The sequence below is a fragment of the Mytilus californianus genome, unplaced genomic scaffold (genome assembly GCF_021869535.1).
Source record: "Mytilus californianus isolate M0D057914Y unplaced genomic scaffold, xbMytCali1.0.p SCAF_14, whole genome shotgun sequence".
In the NCBI taxonomy this organism is placed as follows: domain Eukaryota; kingdom Metazoa; phylum Mollusca; class Bivalvia; order Mytilida; family Mytilidae; genus Mytilus; species Mytilus californianus.
The window spans coordinates 27273050-27293845 of NW_026262626.1; the positions used below are offsets into that span (position 1 = coordinate 27273050).

At 33.1% G+C, this 20796-nt stretch overlaps 2 protein-coding genes across 5 annotated transcripts in view; one reads left to right on the plus strand and one right to left on the minus strand.

Annotated features, from left to right (window-relative positions):
- Nucleotides 1–2982: 2982 nt before the first annotated feature.
- Nucleotides 2983–4820, minus strand: LOC127724465 (complement C1q-like protein 3). Its single transcript, XM_052231430.1, has 3 exons — nt 4736–4820; nt 3898–4073; nt 2983–3395 (listed from the first exon to the last, which is right to left on the minus strand). Exons 1-3 carry the CDS (start codon nt 4738–4740, stop codon nt 3001–3003), a joined length of 576 nt encoding a protein of 191 aa, XP_052087390.1. The 5' UTR covers nt 4741–4820; the 3' UTR covers nt 2983–3000.
- Nucleotides 4821–14322: 9502 nt separating this feature from the next.
- LOC127724468 (uncharacterized) overlaps nt 14323–20796 on the plus strand; it is a 33586-nt gene continuing 27112 nt past the window's right edge. For all 4 annotated transcript variants that reach the window (XM_052231432.1, XM_052231434.1, XM_052231433.1 and 1 more), the window contains exons 1-3: nt 14323–14434; nt 17039–17212; nt 19520–19615. In XM_052231432.1, coding sequence (XP_052087392.1) covers nt 14354–14434; nt 17039–17212; nt 19520–19615 — 351 coding nt within the window. In that variant the 5' untranslated portion in view covers nt 14323–14353. The remainder of the gene's footprint in view (nt 14435–17038; nt 17213–19519; nt 19616–20796) is intronic.

Here is a 20796-nt window from a genome sequence, read left to right on the forward strand (position 1 = left end):
ATATGTCCTTTGATTGAGTTAAACTATTTCAGTTATTATCTTATAGTGTGTCTTTCTATGTTGTGATGTTACACTATTGTTTCAGAAAAAGGGTGAAGGTTTGGTACCATTAAAACGTTTAAACCCGCTGCATTTGTTTGCACCTGTCCTAAGTCAGGAATCTGATGTTCAGTAGTTGTCGTTTGTTGATGTGGTTCATAAGTGTTTCTCGTTTCTCGTTTTTTATATAGATTAGACCGTTGGTTTTCCCGTTTGAATGTTTTTACACTAGTAATTTTGGGGCCCTTTATATCTTACTGTTCGGTGTGAGCCAAAACTCCGTGTTGAAGACCATACTTTGACCTATAATGGTTTACTTTTATAAATTTTGACTTGAATGGAGAGTTGTCTCATTGGCACGCATACCACATCTTCTTATATCTATGTTACACCTGATTAATTATACAAATGGATTGTTTTGGAGTTAAAAAGGCGTGTTTTTTTTTTCTCGAAATAATGTTTGGGTGTTTTTTTGTTTTTTTTTAAATAGTATACAAAATCGTCGTAATAAACTTGATTGGCTTTTCCGAAATTTTAAATTCAACACTTGAAAACCTTTCAGTATACGGTGGACATTACTTCTAGAGTAATAAACACGTATGTTGCAATAACTCAGACACCCAGATTAAACAGTTTAATGAAAATATAGACCAAACGAGTTTTCATAGAAAAGAGTGAAGAAACCGATTCAAAACGTTTTGTACATATTATACAAAAAGTTACCAGGAAATGGCATTTTGTTTATATTAAAACTCTTTTTCTTAAAAACAGACAAATCCAGTACCGAGACTTTCCCCTATGTTTGTTTCACTGACAGGGTCAAAACATAAAAGTTGTCAAATTCTACTTGAAAATGAATGTTAGAGTGTCTATACCGTATGCTTATTTATTTTCAAAACAAATTTACATATTTCTTTAAACTCAAAATGGTATTCTACGCTTCCTGTTGTCATTGAAAGCATTTTGATACAAAATTAAAACATTTTAATGCATGTTCCTGTCAAATTTTTAAGCCCAAACTTGTGACGTTGCTAACCAATGTGGATTAATGATTAGTAGCAATACAATAGTTACTTAGATTTACTTCCAACATTTTCAAATTTTGATGATGTCTGTCTTGTCCAATTTTGTGGGTCAAATATTTACATTTTATAGCCAAAATTGCAGACTTTTGGATTGTGTTTTGGTGATCTGTTAGAAAGCAATCCATTATATATGTGCAGCCTTAATTTGAGTATACACATTGGGCTATGACACTATGAATTTAGGTTAAAATAGATAGGCTTTTTGAAAAAGGTTCCGATGAGAAACACATTGAGGGGAAATTGGCCTTCCCGTTTTGAAAAATTTTAATGCTTGGAAAATTTGACAAATGGCAAAAGGTCAAAAAGTATATCTGAGTTATATCAGATATAAGTTCTAGTATACGATTCTTTGATTGAGTGTTGGTTATGTAAAGTCTCGTTAATAAATGAATAATCCGGCTTCCTCTTTTGAAATTTTATTAATTAGGGGCTGGATGGAATTTACAGAATAGGGAATATTGCGAATAATAATAATGTAAAAAAAATAGATAAAAAATAAAGAATAGTTATGGATGGGGTGTTTGGATAGAGAGAAAAGAGAATAATGGGCAAAAAAGAAAGAACACATAGATACTTTGTAATTTTTCTTCATTTGTAAAACAACACTCTGACTAGATGGCATTTTATATGTTTTGGAGTTTAGTGAGACGTCCATTTCCACTGAACTAGTACACATTTTTGTTATGGAGCCAACTGAAGCCCGCCTCTGGGTGCAGGATTTTCTCGTTGTGTTGAAGATCCATTGGTTGCTTTGGGCTGTTTTCTGCTCTTTGGTCGGGTTGTCGTCTCTTTGATACATTCCCCATTCGCATTCTCAATTTAATAACATATTCAAGCGACTCATCCCTACCACTCAGTACAAAGTAAGTGTTCCCCCTCCCCGCCTGGTTTGACAAACGATTGTTTTAATTGAAAGGGAATCTTTTTTAAAGAGGGATTTTGTCGTGAAGTTTGCATCTGCAGCTGCAGTGGAAGGGGTACCGTAAGTTCTGGTGACACTATAGTGGCGTTGATATGTACCAGCTTTTAGTATTTAAGCCTTTGATAGCTTACTATACGATTATGGGGTTTGTTCATTGTTTAAGGCAGTATGATAACTTGAAATTCTTCACAGCTTTAACATACTATGAAAGTCCCCAGTTCCAAATAATTTTTCACTTTTAACATTTATACGCAAATCAGTAATAAAACAATCATTTGCCTTTTCAAATATATAATTCACTTATAACTTCTATTATAAAAAATAGTTTGTTTCCCATTTATGCTTGCAATCATTAAATAATCAGCGAGATAGAAATGGTAAGACTTAAAATCTCCTTTACTTTTTAAATAATTGTCGCCATCTCAGATTTTCTTCCCGTAAGAAAAGGTCTTTGTTGTTGAACTAATTTCTAATTGTATAGTTTTTCATCAACTTAAAACACTTTTAAGTCTAAGGATATAAATAGTTTAAAAATCCTTTAGAATCTAAATTCAGATACATTATAATTCCCCAACACAATATACCGGAATCTTCAAATGGTCACAAGTTATAATATTGTACTGGTCTTCTTGGCGGTTTTGAGTGGTTATAATTTTATCACATAATAATGATAATGCGATTGTGTTTTCCATTATGCCAGGCTTTTTCTGTAGAAAAACTGTAATTGATGGTCTAAATTTGGTTAACAGAATAATGTGCCAAAAAATTAAAAAAATTGTATAAAAATGAAATATAAACACCTCATCCATGCCATCCTAACTCAAACAATCAAACAGATGTAGCTTATCCGCTAGGATTTTCTAGGATTCCAATATGTTGGAAACAACAGTTCTTGAAATGATTATATGTAAAAATAAATGAAATAAGTCATTCTTAATGGTCAATTCATTTTATTTAGATTTTGAAGCCGCTAAAGGTTGACCACTGACCTCCGTGCATGAATGAACCTCCGTTATGAATCCTGATAGATACTTTGTCATTTTTCTTCATTTGTAAAACAGCTCTTTGACTAGATGGCATGTATGTAGACATCCCAGACGCTCCAGCATGATTCTTTGCTACAACCGTGTCATTCAGTATTAAATGTGTATAGAAAGTCTTGCCAGCTTGAGTAAGAACTGTCCAGGTAAAGTAGTAAAGACCTTCTACAGATGCAGTGAAGACACCAGTCGACTTATCATATCCTCCTCCGATGTTGGTAGTAACAGTGTCGTATACAACTACAGCGCCGTTACCAATATTCTGCAGTGTTTTCGAATTATATACCAGAAAACCAACCTTTCCGAAACCTAATTAAAAAAGTAATCGGTATCATATATTCATTCAGCATTGTCAGAACAATCACAAGTACCTTGTGATTGGAAAATAACCAAGAAAATTACATTAATTCTTCATGCGAGGAGTCCAACATTAATTATTATTATTATTATTATTATTACTGTTAAATTAATTAATTCAGAGATTAACACTAATTTTAGGGGTATTCATTGTTTATTATTTTTTTATATATATATATATTCCAGGTAAAAATTTGCTTCGAAGTGAGTAGTGCCATCTCCGCTAAATATTAGTAAATGTGGGTTTGAATATTAAAACGCAAGTTCGAGGCAGTACAAAATAAAGAGGGCAACAACAAATAGGTGTCTATACGGTAAGGTCAATCTCGACCCTTCTATAAAAGCTGTGAATTAATATAACGGAGACTATTATCAAAGTAGGAAACTTGGATATAACCCCTTCCCATCCCCATTTTAAGATTTAAGAATTTAATATTGTTATATTGAAACTTACTTGGAGTTGAAGGACTGTGGTAACAGTCACACTTTCCATCATTGGCTTCCACAAGTTTCAACTGGTACTGAATACTCTTCATGAGACTGGCATTCCTTGAACAGGATTTATGACAGCTCCCGCCTAATATCAAGATGGAGGTCAGTATTGCCGCAATGACGCTAACATTAGCAAAGCTACAAAACAGTATTTTTGATTCTAAAAATATATTATGTCTATAAGTTTGTCTTAACAAGTTTCTGAAACTTGCTTACCCTCTGCTTGCATACGTTCCAATAGCCAGTTCACAAAAACTGATTGACATGCAGTTAATTAACAATTTGGGTGCATATGTACATCCGGGAGTGTGTGGTCATGTGTAATAGGGTGAAGAATATGTGATCCAAATTTTGGATCTGAAATGATATTGTTTACCCGTTTTATTAACGTCAAATGCATTTATTTTAATTTTTGAAATAATAAATTGCCTACATTGAAACAATTCAGTAAAACAAATTAAAGATTAACATGATTTTACAATAAACTAATATATAGCTTTGCCATGAAGCAAGCTCTAAATCGCTTGATAAAAATATAAACAACTGCTGACGAGGCCTGGTGCAGGCACATTGGAATGCCAACAGACTTCGTGCTTCGCCTTAAAAAGTTGATAGTTAGGCGCAAAGAATAAGCAGGTAGCCTTAACGTTTTCTGTTCTTTAGGATGTTAAATACTAGAATAAGTTGCTGTCATTTCTATATATAGTTTATTTCTCTTTATTTATTTATTTCAATAACATAAAAAAATCATGCGCTTAAGCATGTTAATGTTTGTTATCGAACTCAATATGTTTACTTACTTCATTTTGAATCCTCAGTTTTGATGAATTAAAGCAAGTGCCTTGCTTTTGTTGTTTGATTGTGTAATACACACATTGAAGATGTAGTTCACTTGACGACATTTTATATCACCATGATCATGCAATCCAGATATCAAAAAGGATAATCGAAATCCATTTTTGGTAGAGTTTTCAAAAAACAAACAGCTGTTATGTTTTCCCAGAATTGCAAGTCACGACAAAAAATAAATAAAATTTCTTCTGCACAATTTATAAAACTTAATGCTACTATTTACTCTGTAAATGCCAAAAATAAATATACTAAATATATACCCTTAGTTTAGTGGCTTGCTTCGTAAAGCGCAAGGGAGGGGGGCTTTCCAAATCAAACAATACAATGCGGAGGACTGGAGTCATTTTGATTATTTATGTCTCTCGGGATGTTGCCTCGTAGAATTATAGCGAACATCTCCTTTTTTTAAATTCATTAATATATGTCGGTTTTTTTGTTGTTGCTTGTTTTAGTTTTTTTTTTTTTAGCTTAGCGAAATAGTAAAAGGTACAGAGAATAACACACGATAAAATTCAAAATTAATTTCAGAAAAAGCACTTAACTACCAATGTTTCAATTGTTTCAAAGCAGCTATTTTTCTTTGGATGTGCCAGACTTCACGGTATAAGTATACTTGATATATAATATAGTACATAAAAAATAGAGAAAATGTTTAACCTATACAATGAGTCATGAAGACAAGCCAATGTGGCTAAAGTGAGATATATCGTATATTTGGCGGTTAAACACTGTGTTTCGAATATTGTGTATTTCTTGTTTACATTGGTGGATGTTCTTATATGGTGTGCTTGACGGTTATGGCGTCTGTATGCGTGGTTACATATATAAAGGCTATGGAGATTTTTTGGCCACTTTACCAGTTTGGCCATAATCATTTCGGCCAATGTTAATTCGACCACACTATTGCATAATGTTCATAACGTTACTATATTTACATTGAGTGTTTAGACTTGGGTGGATTTCAATCCTTTTGTGATAGGGTTGAGCAGCTGAAACATCCAGTAACCCACTCATTTCATATATTTTGTGAAACAAAACGCATATTCTCAAGCTTGAAATAGTAACGCGGCTAATCCATACCACTCAGTAAAAAGAAGTTGCCCCCCCCCCCCCCCCCAAAGTTTGAAAAACGACTTTTTTTTTAAAGAGTGATTTTGTCATCAAGTGTGCATCTACATCTGTGGAAGGTATATATCGTAACTTCTGGTGACATCAGAGTGGAGTCTGTAGAGATTTGTATTCACCATTTTGAGGTATCGGAGCCTTTGGTAGCTTACTATACGATTATGGATTTTGTTCATTGTTTCATGCCTTATGATAGCTTGAAATTGTTCACATCTTTGCTCGTCGGTCTATAATATGAATTGTTGTCTCATCGGCAATCATACCAAATCTCCTTATTTTTAAGGTTTGTATGCAGGACTTAAAACGACACGCGCCATTTCAGCACATTATTTTGACTGTCGATTATCATAGAGAGGTATAGGCATGCATTATACTCTTAGTAACATATTATTGCGTAAAACAAACTGAAACAATAAAGCAAATAAAAATGAATATCCAAAATGGGAGATTAGTTTCAGTCATAATTAAAAAATAAGTTTAGCGGATACTAACATACATTGGTTAGTGAAATTCTTGTAACAATGCAAGCTGTTTGAGCAGTCTTTTTGTATCCGCTAAACTTATATTGTATTATTGTCTAACTTTGACAGAATTTTTCTGTTTGTTTTACGCAAGATATTACAAATCCATCTAGAAAATAATATAAATATTTTATTAGATAAAGCACATTTACATATGATATATATAATGCGTATTCCAAGTGTATAACATATAAAAACATGACAAATAATGCAAATACAGCATAATACATTTACAAGTCATATATAATATGTAGGACTCAAATCTATGGTGGGTTCCAGATCTATGGCAGATCCCTAATCTATGGCAAATATGACGCCATGACATCCCAAATCTATGGCAATTATGACGCCATGCCGTCCCAAATCTATGGCAGATTTGTTACAATCCTAATCTATGGCAAGTTTTGTAATTTCCTAATCTATGGCGAATTTTTGTTGTTTCCAAATCTTTGACAAATTTTGTGCATATGGAAAACAAGGCAGTACATATACGACCGATGCCTTTTCTTAAACAAGTGAAAATGTATGAAAACGGACTTCAGGATTAAAATGATGCGCCCCTGAAAAATAAGCATTTCTTATCTGTGCATGGTACCTGTTTAGTCTATTTATTAAACCAACTAATAAAAATGGTAGTCCCATGACAAAAAAGAAAGCAGTTTTTTATGAAAAGAATTAAACAGTTTAATTTTTCATATAATATTTATTTGAGCGTTAATCATTTTTTTTTTTAACTAATGACGATTTAAGTCAAAGTGGTATCCTGTAGTTTCATCTCTCACTGTATATACTTTGCCAGGCGTAGATGCTAAAATATAAATTATAACTCCTTTCCTAAAATATCTACTACTAAAAACAGCCGTGCCTTTGTTCATCGCGGGATTCGGACAGTACAGCACATCTTCCTTTAAACCATCGGCAAATTGTTTTTAGAGGGAGAGTGTTTCCCTGTGTTTTTGTTTGTAAAAATTTGAAATCTGTGAGCTCCGTGTTAAATATTTGTTTTTGGTTTACATCATACAATTAAAAGAAAAAAAATATAAATGGTGTTCAAATCTATGCCGGTTCTGCCAACATTAGCGCCGGCGACGACGACGTAATTATGGCGTTATTTAATTGTGACGCTATATGTTACTCTTTTCCCCGGAAAATTACGCAATTTCAAGATCTGCCATAGATTTGGAGAAAACAAAAAACTGCCATAGATTTGATTTGTAACGTCATATTTGCCATAGATTAGGAATTTGCCATACATTTGGAACCCACCATAGATTTGAGTCCTACATATAATATAATCATCTACATAGATATAGGAAGATGTGGTATGAGTGCCAATGAGACAACTCTCCATCCAAGTCACAATTATAAAAGTAAACCATTATAGGTCAAGGTACGGTCTTCAACATAGAGCCTTGGCTCACACCAAACAGCAACCTATAAAGGGCCCCAAAAAATTACTTGTGTAAAACCATTCAGACGGGAAAACCAACGGCCTAATTTATATAAAAAACGAGAAACGAGAAACAATTATGAATCACATAAACAAACGACAACTACTGAACATCAGATTCCTGACTGCATATATTACAATACTTTATAAATTAAAAAAAAATCCGAACAAAGTATGGACGATGTTGTCCTATGACCGATACATCTTTTCAAGGTATGAACGATACATCCTATGGACGACGTGGTAGTATTGACATCGCGTCCTGCATCGTTTTTTGTCATTTTTTTTTTTTCATTGAAATTAAAGTCGGTAAAGTGCCGGTCCTAAACCTAGATAAAGGAGGAGGATAGTCATTTAATAGATATATATATAAGTAAAAATGAATAAATTGATAAACTTGGCGCATTTGTATGATTGTTTTATTGGCGCAAATGAAACCTTTAGTTTTCAAAATGAAGTGGCGCAGAAGTAGTATTGGCGCAAATGAGTTGTGGCATAAATGATTTCATTGTTGGCGCAAAAAGATATCGGTCACATATTCGAAGTCTAAAATATTTAGCTGAAAAAATCAAAAACGAATGGCAAAATATGATGGCAAATGGTGATATATATATTTTTTTTTAATTTGTAATTGGTCCAAAGTTATCTCGTGTACTTATTTTGGACACGAAATTTGAATTACTATTAGAGTAACCAATTCCAAATTTCTCACGTTTCACATGCATACGCAAATCAATAATAACATAAGAAGAAATCTTTGCCTTTCAAAATAAATCTAATAATTTCTATCATTACAAAACACTGACTAAACTTCTGAATACCATTTTAAAATAGATAAATGAGATTGTATGACATATTCACTTTCGCACCCTACACGTTCGCACCCTTTTCATTTTGTAAGTGTATTGCTAAACATTTTTAATTTTTTTATTTTATTTTTTCAAAATAAAGTGAGATTCTGACAACGTTTTTTTTTTTTTGTGTTGAATAAATCTTCATCATGTTTTGGATAGTGTATTGATATAAAAAAAAATCGTTGTTTCAAATTAAAGTTAGATTCTGACGTTTTTTTGTCCAAACACACATGAGATCAAAAGGGCCAAGCTGTTAAAAACAATTATCTTTCATGTTTATCGTTTAAAATCTTCAATGTTTTACTCATACCAAGCTAAATACATGCAGAATTTACCTCAAAGCAAGTTAAAACAACAATTATCATGATTTTCAAACACACACAACAATAATACCAAATTTAGCCGTGTATAAATACCAATTAGCAGTAATCATACATAATTAACATCTAATAATCAATCTTTAAATTAATAAAAAAAAAAAGAAAACATTTGATACAATAATTCCCCAATTTTTATTCAGGAAAATACATTTTTTTTTTTGTATATACAAATAAAAAAATGTCTATTAATTCAACTGGAAATTGAATAAATCTATTTTTGAATGAAAACTGGGTGCGAACGTGTAGGGTGCGAACGGACCTAGGGGGCGAACGTGTAGGGTCTCTTGATCACTAACCGTCCTAGCAAGATAATGAGAATAGATATCATACCAGGAATATCAGACCATGACATTGTATATGGTGAAATGAACATCAACCCAGTAACAAACAAACAGAAACAACGAAAAATCCCCCTCTACAAGAGGGCGAAATGGGACAGCATGAAGGAAGATATGAAACATCTTCACAACACTATTCAACAAGAAAGCAATATGGATAGACCAGATATAAATATATTATGGAAAATGTTTAAAGACGGTCTTGAAACAAGTACAAACAAACATATACCAGCAAAAACATGTAAGACCAAAGATAAGAATCCATGGATTACACGGGAAATAAAATCACTCATAAGGCGAAAAGACCGAGCATATAAAAAGAAAAAGAAATCAAACCATCCTGACGACTATGCAAGATTTAAAGAACTGAAAAAGACAGCACAGAAAAACATAAGACAAGCATATTGGAAGTATATTGAAAATATCATCACCCCAGAGAATCCTGAAGAAACACATCCCCCTTCGAAAAGATTTTGGACATACATCAAGCACAGGAAAAGCGATAAAAGTGGAGTGGCACCTCTAAGAAAAAATGGTAGCTTAGAAATAGATCCAATCAACAAAGCAAACATATTAAATGAACAATTTTAATCTGTATTTTCCACAGCAAACAACATCAGCAACAGTGAACATGGTGAATTCTACAATCAATATCATATGTCCGACTCACCAGAAAATTATCCTGACAGTCTGACAGTAGAGACATCTTTATCACAAACAACGGAGTAGAAAAACAATTGAGAAACCTTAATTAAACCACACAAAGCCGCTGGACCGGATAACATCAGACCAATATGATACTCAAAGAACTTGCCAGCGAAATCGCTCCCATACTTACCATCATATTTAATATTTCAATGGAGACAGGCAAAGTACCAGATGACTGTCGGACAGCAACAGTCACACCAGCATACAAAAAGGGTCAAAAGTACATCCCAGCAAATTACAGACCAATATCTCTTACATGTATTTGCTGCAAGACCATCGAACATATTGTTATCAGCCACATTATGAAACACGCAGAGGCAAACAACATCCTTTATCCACTACAATATGGATTTCGAAGTAAACGATCCTGCGAGGCGCAACTCTTAGAATGCATTGATGACCTGACAAAGAACCTTGAATTGGGAAAACAGTCTGACCTACTGATACTAGATTTCTCAAAAGCATTCGACAAGGTATCCCATAGCCTACTCCTACATAAACCCAATCACTATGGAATCAGGGTGAAAACCAACAGCTGGATAGAAGCATTCCTGACAAATAGAACCCAAGTAGTAGTAGTTGAGGGTGAACAGTCAGACAGAGCAAAGGTAGAATCTGGAGTTTCACAAGGGTCAGTCCTAGGCCCTAGTCTATTTTTGTTTTACATAAATAACCTAGCGAATGACCTAAAATCAACAGTTCGTCTCTTTGCGGATGACACAGTAGTCTACCTAACCATCGCCTCAGATACTGATTGTCGACACCTACAGTCAGACCTAGATAAACTGGCACTATGGGAGGAAAAGTGGAAGATGGAGTTTCACCCAGAAAAGTGCAGTGTGCTGACTGTCTCCAGAAAGAAAAAGCCGATCAAATGGGACTATATATTACATGACCATGTACTAAAACATGAAACGTCAATTAAGTACCTGGGCTGCACCATCACAAGCGTTCTAGACTGGGGAGAACATATCAACAACATTACCAGCAAAGCCAGCAGAAGCCTTGGTTTCCTCCACCGAAACCTACACATCGGCTCTAAAAGCATCAAAGAGCAAGCATACAAAGCTCTAGTAAGGCCCCAACTAGAATACGCCACAACAGTATGGGACCCATATCATCAAAAACATATTGACCAAATTGAAAAGGTTCAAAGGAGGGCTGCGCGATACGTCACCAAGCGCCAGAGAAACAGATCAAGTGTCACGGACAATTTTAACGAATTGGAATGGAAAAGTCTCCAAGAACGACGCAGAGAGGCCAGGCTCGCAATGATTTATTAGATCGTCAATGACAAAGTAGCCATCAACAAAGACATGTACCTCCAAAGACCAACTAGAATATCCACCCACACACAGTTTTCAGTTTCAGTTTCTTGTATATTCCGCCATTAATTGTGGAGCACTACCCATAGGGTATCAACAGCATGGATACATGGTGCAAACAGCAACCAAAGACTGCAGGAAATGGTCCTTCTTTGTGAACACCAAAGACTGGAACAAGCTTCCCCCGGAGATCGCCACAGCACAGTCATTTGAGACATTCAAATCTCAAATGACCAACCTTACAAACTAAAGATGAACATTTGCTTTTATCCTGTTTTTAACCTTGCAGAACCAATTTGCCAGTATATTCAGAAAGTTGAATGTGGGCAGTATATGGAAGAAGAAGAAGAAGGGTGCGAAAGTGTATTCGGCGCGAACGGACCTGATACCAAAAATTATTCGCTGTGGGACTATACAATTTAGTTAATTTGCTTTTATCTTTATGTTTCTAGTGCTATACTTTTTCATCAACTAAAACATTTTTCAAGTCTAAGGATTTAAATAGTTTGAAAATCCAGTTATAATTTGGGATCAATTAGTGTTCCCCCTTTTTCCTAAACATTTTATGACAATTCCACTTACGAATAGTTCCTATTACCTACGAGTATATTACAAAATTTACTTGTTTTCGTTAATCCAAGAGCTGGTATACCGTAACCGTTTATCGCTTATTATTTAGGGAGATGCCATTTGATTTTTATGGGGGGGGCTAGGATGAAAAATGTTGTCCTGCATTTTTTTTTAGTTGTAATCTCTGTCCTGCCTTTTTATTTTTCACTCTATTCAGTCCTGCCTTTTTTTTTTTGCAAAGTGTCTCATCCTGCCTTTTTTTTTTTTTTAACTTTTTTCAAAACTCCTGTCCTGCCTATTTTTTCAAAGGCACTGGCTACGGTTACATGGAAATGTAACAATAATATAAAAATTATTGTTACATTGGAGACTAATTGCAGGAATACAAGGTTGGGTAAAGAACCGATTAATTACGAATGTAACAGTAATATGTGTGTCTGTAACAGCCACTATGTTCCGTAAGTTACTTTGTTCCGGCGGAACTTTTCAACTAGTTATTTCGTTCCGATGGAACTTTCAAACTAGTTGTTTTATTCCGAGTGCAGTCGAAAAGTTCCGGAAAAAAGTAGCTAGTTGAAAAGTCCTGGAACAATGTAGCTAGTTGAATAGTTCTGGCGGAACAGAACAACTAGTTATATCGTTCCGAATATACCATATTTCGTCCTTTTTGTGGAAAGAGGGGGAAGAATGAGTATCAGCATATATAAGAGCAAATCATTAATTTACAAGAATACCCAACGCACTGAAAGGGGTTTCTTTGGGGACAAATATGCAAAATTTAAGTTGTATTTCATAGCTCACATAAAACGGAATAAGTTGCATTATCATGCAAATTTAGTATTCATAGTACCCTCGAGAGAGGGAAGAATACCCCCCTCCTCATGTGATTCTTTGCATCAATTCTCCAAATGGAACTTTGTGACTGGTTGATAAGTTCCGTTGGAACTTTTGGGCTAGTTTGTTAGTTCCGGTTTTGACTTATTTGCCAAAGAGGAACTATGTGGCTAGTTGATAAGTTCCTTTTGACTTTTGTAATCAGTATTTTGGTTTCCCTTTGAAAGGTTCAAATATAATATGTTGCGCTTTTACTTTGCATCAATTCTCCAAATGGAACTTTCTGCCTGGTTGATAAGTTCCGTTGGAACTTTTGGGATAGTTTGTTAGTTCCGGTTTTGACTAATTTGGCAAAAAGGAACTTTCTAACTATTTGATATGTTCCGTTGGAACTTTTCAACTAGTCACTTTGTTCCGGTGGAACTTTTAAACCAGAGGAAGAACAAAGTAACTAGTTAATAAGTTCCTCCGGAACTTTTCGGCTAGTTAGTTCTTTCCGCCCGGAACTTTCCAACGTCAGAACAAAAGACCATTTACATGTCTACGGTTACATTGCGTTATTGTTACATTAAAGACTGCAATGTACCCTATAATTATAAAACTTAAACCTTCTATGGTTTTGTTACTTAATTCTTCGATATTCAACGAATAGTGTTTAAATAGTTTTAAGATCTTTTAAGTATTCATTGTTTTGATGTTCTTTAAGATACTACTTTCACCAACAATAACGAAATTACGATCACAATATCTGGACTCTGAAAATGAAAACACTGTTTCCACCAGTTTCAACCTATCGGCCAATGTCAACATCAATTACTTTTACAACTGACTTGTATTTAAACAACCTCACATGCTTTCAACATAAATATTGGACGAAAATTTAAACATCGCAAGAGTATAAAAATATTTTTCGTCTGGAGCATGGAATACATTTAAAGTTTCTTTAACTTTAAAAAAATGCGTCGGACTAAAGCATTCTCCAAAAACAACTTACTGGATTAACTGTCATTGTAAATAAAAATTACAAAAATTGTATGCAATATTGTAAATATCAAATAACAGTTTTCAAGTTTTATTTTAATACATATTCGTTACCGTAGCCCCATCATACATGTACATGGCAGTTCATAAACATGTAACAATAATGCAATGTAACCGTAGACACAAATATTATTGTTACATTCGTAATTAATTGGTTCCTTACCCAACCTTGTATTCCGGCGATTAGTCTTCAATGTCTTCAATGTAACAATAATTTTTATATTATTGTTACATTTCCATGTAACTGTAGCCAGTGCCTTTTTCAAATTTCATCCTAGCCCCCCCCCCATAAAAATCAAATGGTAGCTCCCTTATTACGAATGATTGCATAAAATTAATCGGAATTCTCCGTCATACGACTAAATTTAGTATCAAATTAGGAACCGGAAACGAAGTTGATACCAAGACAACATCAACAATATGGAGGAAGAAAATAAATCTCCTCGACAAGTAACTATCAAAACCCCTGAAGGAGACCATAAAGCAACGAAAAATAATGAAGAATGTGTTAAGGAATAACCTGGTCCCTTTTAAACTTCTAAAATGGCAACACAGAATGATATTTTTTTGCAGGCGGTCTATTTTCATCGAATCAACTGCACCTATCGATCTGTGGTTTTGACTAACACTTTTGTAGTAGCTTGCTCGCCTCGAGTGCGGAGGTCGTGATTCTGTTCCCCGGCGCGGTCATACCAATTGTAAAATTGGTATTTGGCATTTGCTGCTTCTCTGCTAAGCAAGGATGCACTTAGAAGAAAAGCAAATGCTGGTCTGCTCGGGACAAAATAAAAATGTACCTGCCTGGGTTAGTGGGTAGGGTATTACATATGTATGTCTTCTTGTAGACTGTTACCTTGTAAACTAGCGCATTAAAAATCAAGCTCAGTGAGTCCGTCTCAGGGACTAATCTTAAAGGCGACCAGATTTTCGGCTGGGCGAATATATTTTAGCATTCGATCGCCCAGCTGGCAACTAAAATATTCGCAGTGAATCCCATTTCTACCATTTCCCCCCTCAATATAAACAAAAAGGGAAACCTGATTGTTTAATGAAAGCTGGAAAATTAAAGAGAGGATATTAGGAAACCAGTTAGTTCATTTTAATAACCAAAACCCGGTTGTACAACTAATTTTCAATGCGAAGTCACGATTTGACATATACCCTTTCTCTAAATATTGTTCTTATCTCTCTTTTACGATCATTTCATTATTTTTTAGTGTTTTCATCTAAACTGTTAATTCGGCTTTGCTTCAGAGACGATTCCAGATGTCCAGGGAGTCAAGCCCGTATTTGACGAAAACTTGTCAACGCATCGCTATTTACAAAATCATCAATGAAAAAACGAAATGCTAAATCTCGTAAATAAAATATCAAAATATCTAGTTTGCTATTCAATCTTCAATAAAAAGTGACTGAATAATATTTTTGTTCAACACTATAAGAGGATGGCTTGGATTTGAAATAGCATTTATAGAAACAGCCATATTGTCAACAGGAAATTCAAATTGAAGGTGGACAATTTTGGTTGAAAAAGTACTAAAATCAGTATTGTCAAATCTTATGATATAATTCTGGTGGCAATAATTCAAATATTTTATAGTTATCAGGGTTCTCACTAAGAATTATTGAAGGTGAGTCCAGGGACTCATCATTTTTAGCCATGGCGAGTTCAGCAGTGAAAAGATGAAATTTTGTTGATATACATGTATGATATAATTTCAGTCTCAATGAGCAAGAAAATGACATCAAATTTAGATTATTTTTTAACTTTTGTTATAAAATGATGATACAATGTATATATGTGCTCAGTTGATATAACATTTTACAATTTTGATGCATCTTTGGACTCACAAATTTTGAAAATGATGAGTCCAGACAGATTTTGATGAGTCCAGGACTCATGGACTCGCCTTAGTGAGAACCCTGGTTATCACACATAATCTTGACTAGACTCAAAAGCTACATATTTGGTCACCTAAAAAAAGTTATAAGTACATGGAAAGTACATTTAAGTTTTTTTTTATTGGTATAAAAAATGATTGGGCCCCTAAAATTTCAACTGGGCTCCTGAAACAAATATGTTGGGGGCCATGCTTTCCCCTGGAGAAAACAAGTTGAGTTAAGTCCCTGCGTCTAGAACAAAGCAAGTTCCACATCACATGCAAAAATTCATATTTGCCACTAACCTTAAAAAAGTATGTACATTACATGAAGCAAGATTCAGTTTGCAGCAAAACTGACTTTCGCATCCAAATAGGAATAAAGAAAAGTTAGTTTAAATGCTGTCATGCTTATTTTATAAAGATTAACTATAACTTCCATTTAATTTATGCTAATTATGTTTATATGTCCCTAAGAAGGTCATATAGACCAGGCCATTGTCAGCATGATTAACAATTGAAGCTTTAGGTCATTCAAATGATAATTTGTTTACTGGTCCGGGTACACAGTCATCGTCCTTATATTTTCGTTGTCCACGAATATAGTCCCTAGTGTGGACAGTGTGTTACTTGTCGATTTTTTTTATACCCCTTCCAAATTTATTTCTCCATGTTTTATGACTCAAATAGTAAGAAGGGGGGTGAAATGACACTGTAAAAAAATTTGGGTCATGAATTTTAAAGTAAAGAAGTGATTTGGTCCAGCTGAAAAATGTTAAAAATTAGCACTTCGGAAGCTGTCAAAAGATTTGAAGACCCCCTTAACATGAAATTGTCCATATTTTGAGTTAGAGCCGATGAAGTTTTCTATAATTTTGATATAATTTGTCCCAAAAGTAGTACAACACACTGTAAAAATGTTATTAAGAAAGCGCAGGTGGGATTTTTTTAATTTTCATTTATTGTCTAAAAGAAATGCACTACGAAATAACTGTGTACTCGGACCTACTGATCAGCCATTAGTCTGTCAGTAACATTGTAATTGTTTAATTGACAAAAGATTGCTATTGTCCAGACCAGCCTGTGAAACTCAGGAAACTTTAATGGGATTTTCCCAATATTTCTTTAGGATAACTTTTTGAATCTGCAATTTTTTTAATAAGAATAATGTTAAGCTGTTGTGCACATTTATATGCAAGTTACATGTATCATTATTTTTTTTTAGGATGAATATGAAGACACAGATGTTGACACTGATAAAGAAGGGGAGTCATCTCGACCTCAGTCCATGAGGATAGATTTGACAAGAGTGAGGAGCGCATACTCAGCTAAAACTCACAAAGAATCCAATTTACCTTCTGTGTTAACTGATTATGGGATGGAAGATGATAAAACAAAAGTAATAATACTTTTTATGTCTAAATATTAATAAATGCAGGAACTTCAAGGTTTCTGCAATTACAGGAATCCAAGTGTTGGCTCCATGGAAAGAGGTGTTTAAATTTGAAAATCAAAAGTATTATAAATCTTTCAAATAATAGTTTTAAAATATATTTGAAAATCAAAAGTATTATAAATCTTTCAAATAATAGTTTTAAAATATTCACAAACATATACATTTGCAAGTCTGTCAAATGTCAGCTTTTTTATTTTAAAATCTTTCTTACTCATCAACACTCCTTTGTGAGGGTCTGGATGGGGTTTACAGAATAGAGAATAATTGAAAGATACTGCAGAAAAATGGTGAAAATATAAAGAATAGAGAAAAACAGGCCCAAAAAATAAAGAATATAATTGAGAATGGGGTGCTTAAATATAAAGAATAGAGAATAATGGGTAAAAAATTGAGAAAAATGACTTTAAAAAAAAGATCTTATCATCAATATTTAGACTTAATCAACAGCTTTATTCAAAATGATATATTGATAGAAGATGTGGTGGCACAAATTTCTATTTTTAGGGCAAACTTGTCAATTTTGAAATGATTTTTTTTTGCATTGAAGTGTCACCTGAATACATCATCTTTAACTCATTTATGAATTTAATGAACATTATTTAACATTAGGAAGATAGAAGATTTTTTTAAAATATTTTGTGAATACAATAGGTAAATGTTCACTCCTACTATAATACTATATGCTTAATATCATTTTTCTTGCAAAAGTTTAAAAAAATCGACAGACACGGTTATATGAAAAGATTTTTTTTAGTCATATAAAGGTTTATCAAAAGAGCAAAAACTAATTATAAATAATGAAAGTGCTTGTAAATATTTTCATGATTCAAGAAAGTAAAAATTGCCAAAAATGCTTCTTTTTAGCTCACCTGGCTCGAAGGGCCAAGTGAGCTTTTCTCATCACTTGGCGTCTGTCGTCGTCGTCCGTCCGTCGTCGTTAGCTTTTACAAAAATCTTCTCCTCTGAAACCACTGGGCCAAATTTAACCAAACTTCGCCACAATCATCATTAGGGTATCTAGTTTAAAAAATGTGTCCGATGACCCCGCCAACCAACCAAGATGGCCGCCATTGCTAAAAATAGAAAATAGGGGTAAAATGTAGATTTTGGCTTATATCTCTGAAACAAAAGCATTTAGAGTAAATCTGACAGGTCAAACTGATAATCAGGTCAAGATCTATCTGCCCTGAAATTTTCAGACAAATCTGACTACTCATTGTTGGGTTGCTGCCCCTGAATTGGTAATTTTAAGGAAATTTTGCAGTTTTTGTTTATTATCTTGAATATTATTATAGATAGAGATAAACTGTAAACAGCAATAATGTTCAGCAAAGTAAGATCTACAAATAAGTTGTCATAACCAAAATTGTCAGTAGACCCCTTTAGGAGTTATTGCCCTTTATAGTAAATTTTTAACAAATTTTCGTAAATTTTTGTAATCTTTTACAAAAATCTTCTTCTCTGAAACTACTGAGACAAATTTAACCATACTTGGCCATAATCATTATTAGGGTATCTAGTTTAAAAAATTTGTCCAATGACCCCGCCTTCCAACCATCATGGCAGACATGGTTAAAAATAGAACATAGGGGTAAAATGCAGTTTTTGGTTTATATCTCTGAAACTAAAGCATTTAGAGCAAATCTGACAGGTGGCAAAAATGTTATCAGATTTAGATTTATCTGCCCTGAAATTTTCAGACGAATCCAACAACCTGTTAGTAATTTTACAGAAATTTTGCAGTTTTTTGTTATTATCTTAGATATCATTATAATATCTAATACTATTAATTATGATTTTAACCTTATTTTACATGATTTCCAAAGCATCAGTAAATACAGGTGAGCGACACAGGCTCTTGAGAGCCTCTAGTTTCAGTTGTATTCATTACCCTCAACTTGATTTGAACACAATAATGTCATGGATATTGTGAAGTTTTGAGTTTTATGCTTTGATAGATTCTCATGTTCAAAATAATTTCTTAAGCAACAACTTTTGTTGTAGTATTAAACCGAGACCATGCTAAGGTAGTGCATAAAAGTTTTCACATTATCATCAATGAAATAATGTTCTTACATAAATATATAAAGTAAGTTTTAATTCCTGAATAACACTCTTTTTTCATAACAATCTTTTCAATCAAGTATGCAGCATCTATAAATATTATAACTTTCCTTACCTATTTCTTTAAAATTTTAATCAAGAAAATAACAGGACTATTATATTTGATATACATTTCTAATATTTCAGGAAAAGGGCAGAAGAAAGAAGAAAAAGATCAAATCTGAAAAAGAAAATGATGATATGGATGGAAATACAGATAAGAGAAAAAAGAAAAGGGAAGAGGTAGGAAAACGACAACACTTATATCTGAATAATATACTATTCAATTTCTTCCAAAGCATAGTTTTGTTCATCAAGTTGAATATGGAAATCATTTGATCAGAATAGTTATAGAGTACTTTATTCCATTTCCTCCTTTAATAATCTTATTAGTTCCTTAATGTTCTTTTCTTAGTGTACATTTAGTAATTAATTGATTTATATCTAATTGCCCTGTCTATCAACATATACAATATTTGTCAGTTTTCATTATTGAAGAAAAAATACCCAACTATTCCCTCTATATATTTCTGTCTTCTTACCTTTTATGGTTGAAGATACTTTCCTTAGTTTTGAGTATAGTTTTATTTGAAAGGTAAATGTCAAATCACAATTTTTTTTATAAATCTATTTTTTTTTAAATATGTGGTATGTACATGTACAAAAGATGTTCAACCAATCAGTTATAAAATAAAATGTTTCATTTTTATGTAGGCATTTATATTGATTTTCTTTTAAACGTTATTTATTTAAAAAAATTTCATACAGCCTCATTTTGAAAATTGTATGTAGCTTTAAGATTTCTCTTTTACAGGAAACAGCAATTGTAATTATTTCAAATTTTCATCTGTTTTTTTTTTTAAGTTCAGTTTAGTTATAACTTTCTTTACCTTGTGAAAAGACTACCATATAGTGTAAATTTAATAGGACAAAGCAAGAATGCTTAAAAAAACACAGAGAATTTATATTGGTGATTGTTCTTTAATTTTTTATGATGCCAGTGGTTTATTTTTTCTCTGTATGGCATGCAACACTTAAAATGAGAGGTTGCATACTATTACTACAAATGATGCATTTATTTTTAGATATCAATCCTCAAAAAAGTCACTTCTGATATGTCAGTCTTTTTAACAGTTTATTTGTTGAGGAGATTAAATCATCTTGTTACTCCAAGTCTCCTGTTTAGAACAAAACTCTATTTTCTGAAAAAGGACACTAAAAAAGACAACTAAATTTTCATGTATTCTTGAAATGAGTTGACCTTTACTTTCTTACACAATAGTTTAAGATTTAAAAAAAACTAAAAGAAAAGAAAATAATTTTAAAATTCTAAAGGATCTGTTTATGGGTGAATATGTTTTTTTGCAATTGATTGCTATTATTTAACGTTGATATTCTTTTTCTAAACTAAGGGGGATATTGAT